We start from the raw sequence: 10,959 nt of genomic DNA, 5'->3' as shown, positions 1-10,959 counted from the left end.
CATATCTTCACAACTTTCCGAGATATAAGGGGATCGCACTTTTTCGTGAAATCGGACCGTATACTGGAGCGAACGAAAAGACATTTCCAATGTCAAAACGTGCCTCGGAATTCAAGTAAAAGTCATTCTCGAATAGATGCCGCACACACCTTTAGCCTATCCTCGGCTAAATGGCGTGACGACACCGTTTCATATTTAACAATTTTAACATGGATCAAAATGATATAAAAATAATAAAATCATTTATCCATATATATACATTTTTTGATAACTTTATACGTTTTCATTTTGAGTTTTAGTCGTGTGTCGATAGATGGCAGTAAATTTACAGTGACTACAAAATTTACAATGACAGGACCCCTCTATACTATCTATTCTTTTTGCTACTGGTTAATATTAGTACTTATAGGAACTGACGAATTAGAATAACTATAGAAATCTGGCCAGAGTTAAAAAAACCTACTTAGCACCACTTGCCATCCCACTAACCCGGGGTTAACCGGTTAAACCTGGAGTTACCATGGTTACCAGTACAATTTGACACTGGATTAACGGTTTAACTGGTTAACCCCGGGTTAGTGGGATGGTGCATGTGGGCCTTACGGGACTTGTGCCGCGTGCAACGCAACTGCACAGTCGTCATCAAATGTATCGGAGCGGCCGAGGTGCTCAAAAATATCAAACATCAAACATCAAACATCAAACATCAACATTTATTCAGCAAATAGGCCACAAGGGCACTTTTACACGTCATCATTGAATTTACATACAAGGAAAAATAATAACATCAACAATTTTATAAAATAAAACTAACAATTCAATCTAACGTATTACAATTACTAAGAGATGTATATGGTCTCTTAATGTCGAATTACATAAAAAATACAGATACTAAACACAAAAAAAAAATCTATAATATTAAGAGGTGTAAATGTCTCTAGGTGTCAGAACTATAAGATTATATAGTTTATCAAGTTATCCTTAGAGATGTATAGGGTCTCCAAGAGTCAATATCCTGTATAATTAATACATTCATTAAGAGAAAAGAAACATACGAGAGCAGAATGAGGCGTCTCACTGTAATTAATTAATAAAAATAAAGTTACTAAGTATAATAGCTTGTGTTAGCTTAAACAGACCAGTCTCCACAAACAGCACCCGTTCACGAGTATGACGCGTATCTCAGCCATCGCCTCCCTCAACCTTCATTCGGGAAAGTGGCGACCCGATCAACGACGCCACCCGTAAGCAAAGACTTTTAAGCGAGCATGACATGTTCAAGCTACCGGCCTATAATAATATTAAATAGTAATAACATGTAGCTGTAGACACGCATTTTGTGCTCGTATGTTACATAAAAAGACAGTATAGCTTCACATAATTACTAGCCTAAGTTGACTTAGAGATGTAAAAGGTCTCTAAGTGTCAGAAACATTAAAAATATAGGTATGTACAATCAAAATTAAAATAAAATATATAAATAAATACTTAGAGATGTATAAGGTCTCCAAGTGTCCAAAACTAAAATTAAATTAAACAATTTAATCAAGCGAGAACATCATTGTCTCATGTGTCAATTCTACTGGACACTAGCATATTTAATTCACAATGTAAAAAAAAAAACAATATTTATTTAGCTCTTATTATACTAATGAAATCAAGCTACCTGCTTAAATGCATCTCTATCGTTTATAAAATTATTTACAGTGTAGTACGCCCTTACTTAACAAGGAGCGCTTAATGTGCGACTTAAATTTGTGAAGTGGTAAATTCACTACATCAGTGGGGACTTTGTTATAAAAACGTGTACAGTTCCCGACGAAAGACGTACTAACCTTACGGAGGCGGTGGGCGGGCACAGCAAGCTTATGTTTGTTTCTAGTGTTATAGTTATGGATATCACTGTTAACCTTGAATTCGTGGATGTTTTTCCGAACATACATAATATTCTCTAGTATGTATTGAGATGCAACGGTAAGAATGTTAACTTCTTTGAATTTCTCTCTTAGGGATACTCGAGCGCCCAGTCCATAGATGGAACGTACAGCTCGTTTTTGCAGCACAAATATTGTCTGAATATCTGCCGCTTTTCCCCACAACAGAATTCCATAAGACATAACACTATGGAAGTAACTAAAGTATACCAGCCTGGCCGTCTCTACGTTTGTTAGCTGTTTGATTCTCCTCACTGCATAGGCTGCTGAACTAAGTTTTCCGGCTAGAGTGCCTATATGTGCATGCCATTGCAGTTTGGAGTCTAGAGTGACTCCCAGGAAAACAGTTCGATCCTCAAATTCCAGCGTATCACCTTTTATTTTAATCTTGCTGTTATTTACCTGCTTGACGTTAGGTAGCGTAAACTTGATGCATTTGGTTTTCTTGGCGTTCAAAAGCAAATTGTTTGCCGTAAACCAGTTTACTATGGTAGATAGCGCGTCATTAATGCTCTCGGAGCTATTTTCCTTTCTGTCCACTTTAAATATAAGGGAAGTGTCATCTGCAAATAACACTATATCATGTCTATCTTGCACAACTTTTGGTAAGTCATTAATGTATACCAAAAACAGGAAGGGACCAAGAATTGAACCTTGAGGCACTCCGAGGGCTACCGGGGACCCCGCCGATTGAGTTCCATTAATAACTACTCGCTGAGTTCTATCCGAAAGGTACGATGAGACCAGGTCAAGGGCACTAGCTTTTATCCCATAGCGGCTTAATTTTCTCTTTAAATTTTCGTAATCAACGCAATCAAATGCCTTTGACAGATCACAGAAAATTCCAACAGCATCTTGAGCTTTTTCCCAGGCATCAAAGATGTGTTTTAGAAGTACCGCACCGGCGTCAGTAGTTGATCGACCTTTGGTGAAACCAAATTGATTGCTATCAAGCAGTTTGTTTCTGTTGAAATGTGACAATAGTTGATTCAGAATAAGTTTCTCGAACACTTTGCTTAATGCCGGTAGTATTGAAATAGGTCTAAAGTTCGTGGGATCTGTTCTTGTTCCTGATTTAAACAGAGGGATAATTTTGCTATGTTTCATAATATCTGGAAAAATTCCAGCATCAATGCATCTGTTGAAAATCTCAGCTAAGTATGGTGTAATTGACTCAATAATGGAATCTAATACTTTGACAGACAGGCCCCAAAGATCTTCTGTTTTCTTTAAATTTAAAGACCTAAAAGTCTTAAGAACTATATTCGGAGAGACATACGAAAATTTGAAGATTTCTGTACATTCTGCCACATTTGTCTTCAAAATTTCTTCAGCGACGTCTGGCGATGAATTAAGGGATCTTGTTGTTTCTATCGGGATATTCGAGAAAAACCGCTCAAAATGATCTGCCACTTCACGGTCGGAACTTACTAAAGTGCCAGCAATTCGTAGGTTGTAGTGCGGATCCTTCAGTTTACGTTTTCCAGTTTCATTGCTGATAACTTGCCATACAGTTTTGACTTTATCGCTGGAATTTAGGATCTTTTTCGACAAATAATCGACTTTAGCGGCGACACACAACATCTTAAAAGATTTAGAATAATTCTTGACGTACTCCAGAAATTCCGGTCTTTTATCAGTTGCCTTTAAATCATATAAGTCGTAGAGCCGGCGTCTTTTCTCGTGAATATCCGGTGTAGCCCAGTCGCTAAATTTAGTCTTGGCCTTGCCTTGCACCTTTTTCTGAATGAAACAGGCATCAAATTCCTTTTTAATACAATTAAACAACTCGGAACTCAAACAGTCAGGGTTTTCCTGGGTACATGAAAGACAACATAATTGTTTAGTAATATTACGATTGAATAAACCTAGGCGACTTTCGGAAATCGGCCTGCACAAAGTGTCTTGAGGAATTTCTTCAGTTTTCCCACTGAAAGAAGCTTTTAGTCCACAGTGGTCAGAACTTAGGTTATTAATAACAGATTTACTAATCGCGTCATTATTACTAAAGATGTTATCTACACATGTAGCACTGGTTGCTGTGACTCGAGTGGGCTCACAAAATAAATTGACTAAATTGAAGGATTTGAAAGTATTTAGTAACCTTCCACATAATGACGAATTTTCTAGCAATATCTGAACACGCACTCTGGCGCCTGTGATAGAGTTTAAATTCGATTAAATTCGATAATAACATAACAATATAATAAAACGCTGGTGGCCTAGCGGTAAGGGCGCGCGGCTTTCAATCCGGAGGTCGCGGGCACGAACCCCGGATCGCACCAATGAGTTTTTCGGAACTTATGTACGAAATATAATTTGATATTTAAGTACCACTTTTACCAGTCGCTTTTCGGTGAAGGAAAACATCGTGAGGAAACCCGACTAATCCCAATAAAGCTTAGTTTCCCCTCTGGTTTGAAAAGTCAGATGGCAGTCGCTTTCGTAAAAACTAGTGCCTACCTCAATTCTTGGGATTAGTTGTCAAGCGGACCGGATTAGTTGAGCCGTGGCAAAATGCGGGGATAAAGCGAGGAAGAAGAAGAATAACATAACAATATTATTGCAACCATCCCAGGAATTTATAAAATATTATAATCTCTAAACAAATTGATAAATATTAAATTCATGCTCACATTATTGTTAATATAATAAACTAATATACACAACATCATAAAAACATTCCCACTACCTTCCTCACATACCATCCGGAACTCTCCACGCTTCCCGGAATTCAAGTTTCCGGACTACACTACTTACAAAACCAAAACGATTTATCTTCATACCAACACCATTGCACTTACGTCATTTCAAATAAGCAATTTTGAAAACCGTTCGAAACCGCAAGCGTTGGAAAATCAACCTTATCACGTAGCGTTAAGGCCGCATTTTAATTGCTATAACATGCTCTGATTTCGCCCTCCGCCCGAGTCGGATTCCATTCTTTGCTATCAAACGACGTATGAACATACAAAAACAAACGCACTTAGGATGTTTTAGAATGGCATGACGCAGCGACGCGATAAAGTGCGCGTTTGAATTTGGACTTTATTGCGTTACTATAAGGTCGTATTAGATTGTGAGGAATCTTCCGTCTCGGTCCGATATTACGCATGCCAGTTAGCAGCAGCTGTCAGTGAGTGAAGACGTGTCATTGTTTGTTTAAAACGCCATTTTGTTGTAAATTATTGCAATTTGAAGAGAAAAATATTGAGAATAGGTGAGTTTAGTGTGTGTATCGTTTTTGTGTTGTGTTTTTAATGTTGTAGTGATGTTTTATTAATGTAATATGACATTTAAGTGCCTATTTAATTTGCGAAGCATTTAAACATGTGTAGGTAACCTTTTGTCACTTATCTAAGTACTTTTATATTTTAATATTTAGGTATGGTTAGGTAGTTTTATTTAAGTAATTGTATGATATCGTAACCCGGAATTTCGTGGCCGTTATTTTTGTTTCTATTATTCCGTTCCGTACCGTGTTATTTTCCGTTAGAATGTTCGCGATAGCGTTCAAGGTCATTGTTGTTGTGTCTCGCTCGCACCGTAGAGAAATAATACGAGGGCTATTGTTGTTGTGTTTTTCGCTCGCACTGAAGAGGAAGAATAGGATGCCTATAATATTACTATTATGGTACTTACAACATTTTTAGAACATGATTGTTGTCATGCAGATATTTCGTGCTATCTATGCGGTCATGCTTTAGGTGTCCTCCAAACTACTTATTACCTACTTCTCGCTTCGAATGAAGGTTTTTATTATGACAGGATCCGATTTTTTTATTCCGATCGCTGGATTTCGGCACTCGAAAATCGGTGGAAAACAGGGAAATGCAAATTTTTGAAATACGAGCGATAGAAATTGGGAATCGAGTGGTATTTACCACTCGTTTTCAATTCTATTATTAGAATTTAAATGCGTAGTTGTGGAGATACTATTGAACGAAATACATGAAATCGTGCGGTCGAAATTCAAAAATCGGGCCCTAGATCATTTTTATGGAGTACCTAGCTAAAACGTTTGTAAATATTAGGTATTTGGAAGTTTAATATATTGATTTAGGTATCTACTTATGTAGAAATGTTTAATTTAAGTAATAGCTCACAAATCGAAAACAAAAAAGTTGCCAATCGGGGGAAAAAGTTTGTGTATATCCGTATTTTGGCTAACAGTGGCCAGTTACTGGCGAGTTACCCTACCTAGGGGTCATTGCGTCAGTTCACCGTCCAGTGCCTGTTTCCGTCCACTTCGTAGTTGCAACAATCGTGTATAATTTCAAGAATTCAAGAATTGCGTATAATTATATTATTATATTAAAATTATACACAATTCTTTGCGGCAACTACGAACTACGCCACTGGACGGAAACAGGCACTGGACGGTGAACTGACGCAATGACCCTATATCGATCATTATTTACCCCGAGTAAATATATATATTCCGAATGTCGAAAATTGTCGGATAATTCCGAAAAGAGACTTTTATTATGATGGAATTAAGGGTGATTTTCATCTGAATTTCGGAATCATCCGACATTCGGTAGTACCCGAATACACCTTACCTTAAATTTTTTTTAGGAATGGAAATAAAAGTGGAGAAGACCCGAGTAGACTCAGAATATCTAATATTAACTATAAAAAAACACGAATGTATATGGAACAAAAACTGTCCAGAATATCATATGAAAGGGACGAAAGAGGAAGCTTGGAATCAGATATGTGACGAGTTGATACCAGGATGGCAGGATTTGACAGAGCCGGTGAAACTTACTAAACGTACGTATTTTTAAATTAGTAGCCTTACCACGAGTTTGACAATGTTCGCTATCTGTGTAACTTAGGTACGATCTTGCTCGTGCTTAGTGCGAGCGAGATATATAGAAATTCCGCTGACGCCAGATATGTCAGTGTCAAACTCGTGGTAAGGCTATAGGTACCTAAACGTAAACATACCTAGTATAGTGGACGTGGCACCAAATAATTAGACGTATAAAGTAGACTTCCTGTAAAACCAGTATTAATCATCAGTTTTTAAACACTAAGATTTGTTTTTTTTTATATCATAAACAAGTGTCATATCTTGGTCCAATGTCAGTGCATCTCACTCTCTCATTCAGCAAAATGTGAGACAAAATACATATTGGACAGGTGGAATACCATCACAAAGTTTTAATTTGTTAATTATGTTGAAACCAAATGCATTGATTTTGGACTCATTAGAACTGCCTCTACTAGTATTATTAATAGTCTGTATCTTTACGTATTTAAATAAAAGTAAACAAAATCGACCCTCAAATGGCTCCTAGCCAGTTGAGGGTAGATGAAAACCTAACATGATCAAATAATGTATAGGTTAAAGTCAGGTCGTTCAGTGACTGATCCAGGCGGTTTTGTATTTGGTCGGTTACTCGAAAATGTAAAAATTGTTTGTTTACTTTTATTAAAATACCTAAAGATACAGAGTATAGTAGTAGATTAGACACTGTCTATCGAAAAGTCCAGTCTACATTAAAAGCTTGTATACTTACAATTTTTGACAACTATTTATAGAATGGGAGCTAAAAAAGCGCTGGAACAACATACGGGACTACTACAAGAAGGACTTGGCCCTCCAGCTCAGTGGCGGCATCGGACCGACGAAGAGAAAGAGATACGTCTTCTCTGAGACGCTGGATTTCCTTAGGCCGCTTATGGACCGATCACAGTATGTATTTTGCTCACTTCAAATGGGGTTGGTCGGTCGAAGTATTTAATGCCTCCTCGGCACTATCGACGATGATGGTTGATAGTATCATCGGCAATATCATCGTGCAAGCATCCACATGATCGCCTGTACAACGCAACCACCCGGCGATTCCCTTGATTCCCTTTGATGCGTGCCCAAAAAACCGACAACTCACGGGTCGCAGGCGATGATAGACGATGACTGGCGGGGACTGCCGAGTTTGCCCTCTACACTATCGTGCCCGTCAGTCATCGTCTATTATCGCCGATAGTGTAGAGCCATTTTATAGATGACGCCAGCATAGATTTTCCTGTCAATCCCTAGAATTGTTTCAACCTGGATGGGCCCTTTAAGTCAATATCGTAGAACAAATCTAGAGACAGGGACAACCTACGCTAACGTCATTTCTGCAAAATTTAGATTGTATTGCTGTCGTTGCCCCAGGCTGCAATCGAACCAGCGTCCTCTACTATCGCGGCAGGTGCCTGTGCCATTCGGCCACCGGGGGACGGCAGCCTAGGTAGAATTTTTCCAAGTATATGTATGCAATTCTTACTTTGTCAATTGTACTTTCTGGCCATCCCCAAGGTAGAACAGTAAGATTATGGTTCGACATTATAACTGAATCATCTCAGGAGATTCCTAGGTGAGCCTGGGGAACTGGAGGCCTTGGTCACTTTTTCTAAGTACATGCCATTATCTCATGCCATTATATCATTTTTCTAAGTATATGCCATTTATTTCAGTTTATAATTTATATAGTAGTGTTTCTACTTGAAGTAAAAACAAATTGAAATAGTTTCTGAAAATAATTTAACTTGTTCTAATACTTCTAATTAATAGTACTCATTAAAATCGTCTTGATTAGATTTCTGAGCGAAAAATCTACATTCGGCAGTAACAGATTCTACAGAATTACATTTATCGTTCATTTACAGGACCGATAAACAAGACGAAGCGGACGCACAAGAAATATATCTAGAAGAACATTTATACAGCTCAGACGAAGACAATTCTGTTTTAAAAAGAAAAGAAATAAGAGTACGAGAAAACGAAATCTTAGAAGAGAAACATTCATACGCCATACCAACAAGAAGTGATGTAGAAGAAGACAGTGATTGGTTGTTTCTAAGAAGTATATTGTCTTATGTGAAGGAAATGAATAGAGCACAGAAGTTGGAATTCAGGATGGGGGTTTTGAAGCTTTATAAAGATATTGTGTTTCAAGACAGAGATGGGTACTATGATGATGATAGTAAGAATCCATTGAAATAAAGATTGATTTGATAGATTTTTATTGTTTTATTGAGAGACGTTATGCTTCGTTTTCGTTATAAGATTATTGAAGAGGTGTATAGACCCGGAAAGACCGAGGAAAAATCGCTTCCCGGGTTTGGCGGCTTAAAAAGATGGCGCTGTATGGTGCCATATCTTTTTAAGGAATTTCGTGGTCAACGGATGACTGAGGAAAAAATACACATTTGGCTAAATTACAATGTGTAAAACTACTAAGTTCATACAAAAATAATGAATCAAAGACTATTTATATTATTTACCATCCCCGAAATAAATAACGAAACAGACAAGTGCGAACCGAGGGTTCCGTACTTTTTAGTATTTGTTGTTATAGCGGAAACAGAAATACATCACGGTTTATGAGATACAGTCTAGCGACAGACAGACAGGCATACGGACTGTCGATTCTTAGTAACAAGGGTCCCGTTTTTACCCTTTGGGCACGGAACCCTAAAAACTACGAAACCTATGGCAAAATGACTTTCAAAAGACCTCCAAAGATGTACATCGTACAAATACTATCTACCCGAAATAGCATAATGAAAGACTATTATTTACAAAAGGTCGTAAGTCTTCACAATCTTCTATGAACATACGACATTTTGTTGTACAACAATGTTGTTCATAATGCCAAGTACAAATGGTTCTGTTTGCAATACTAGTGTGTTTAGGACGGCGTCGTCAGTTGTTTTATAACTATCGCTTTTCCCTTTCGCTATATATAGGAATATAAACTTTATCAACATGCGTTAAAGTTCACATTCCAATAGTAAGTTTTGGTATCTTAAGATGTTGGGAAAATTATGCGACTATTAGCTATCCGAGGGTCTGAAAAGACATGTTTCTGCATGTATTTTAGTTTTTCAGGCAGATTAAGGTGTAAGTTAATGTTGAAGATAAAGACGTTTAAGAAAGTATATATACTTAGCCAAATTGTGACGTTTTCAACTATAAGGTACCTACCACATTGTCGGTTGTCGACAACCGATTGTATTTAATTACCCTTTTGGTTGATAATGGCACATTTGGCTTCCTTTTTTTCTTGAGAGCGATAGAAAGCTTAGGTAGGATCAGACGGTTCACTCGGATGAATGTTCACTCGAGTAAATGTTTCATTTTTTTTCATTTCACGTTCACACGGCTGCTGGAAAGATTATTCATTATTTCTTTTCTTTCACAATGGCGTCGAATGTAGTTGTGCATCTTGGTATAAATTTGGTTTGTGATCATTTAATAAAAATTTTAACAAACAAGATCCAAAGAAAGCGTCGTCGGTAATGGCTGCGACCTTAGATCGCAAGAAGAAATTGATTTGGAGCCTCGAATACATTGCTGAGAGAACTAGCCGATGAAGATCCGAAATCGTATTGCAATCATTTGCGGATGACTTAAAGTGATTTTGTAGAACTTCTATTATTAGTAATAGGTCCGTTAATAGCGAAAGAAAACACTTTTAATGAGAGACAGTATACCTAGCCGAATAAAACTCCAAATTGTACTGCGATACCTTGCTACTGGCGATTGTTTTGGAACTGTTTTGTTTGGATTATTTTGGGATATTTATACAGAGTACCTAGAATTACCATACATCCTACTATGTTCGTTCCACTTGAACACCATTTTATTGCTTTTACGTTATCTTTGTCTAGCTAGATAGTAGGTAGTACCCACAGGATTCGGGAAAAATATGCAGAATCCGAATGAACGTTCATTTCTGTGTTCACACTGTTCATTTTTTGTTCATTCGGAGTGCGAGTGAAAGATGCCGAATGAAAAAGTCCAACACTGTTGGATTCTTTCACTAATGAATTCATTTTTCTTTTTTGGTTCATTTTGTGTTCAGAGTGTTCAGACGTGTCACTTTGAGTGATAATGAAACTAGAAAATTAACAAAAAATGAACCGTCTGATCCCACCTTAAAGGTGCTCGCCGTTATCAACTGTTTTTAATAAGACAAACCGGTAGAATTCGAGCCATATGATTGTCTCGCCACTCATAGAAAGT

General features: G+C 37.4%; 1 protein-coding gene across 1 annotated transcript; it reads left to right on the top strand.

The window, feature by feature from the left end:
• Positions 1-4,914: 4,914 nt before the first annotated feature.
• Positions 4,915-8,952, top strand: LOC134801864 (uncharacterized). The gene is made up of 4 exons (XM_063774507.1): positions 4,915-5,154; positions 6,513-6,710; positions 7,485-7,638; positions 8,598-8,952. The coding sequence occupies exons 2-4, from the start codon at positions 6,515-6,517 to the stop codon at positions 8,932-8,934; spliced, it is 687 nt and encodes a 228-aa protein (XP_063630577.1). The 5' UTR covers positions 4,915-5,154; positions 6,513-6,514; the 3' UTR covers positions 8,935-8,952.
• The last annotated feature ends 2,007 nt before the right edge of the window (positions 8,953-10,959 follow it).

This window comes from Cydia splendana, chromosome 23 (genome assembly GCF_910591565.1).
Source record: "Cydia splendana chromosome 23, ilCydSple1.2, whole genome shotgun sequence".
Taxonomy (NCBI): Eukaryota; Metazoa; Arthropoda; class Insecta; order Lepidoptera; family Tortricidae; genus Cydia; species Cydia splendana.
The sequence above is the reverse complement of the archived record's forward strand: the minus strand, read 5'-3'. Positions and strand labels throughout refer to the sequence as shown.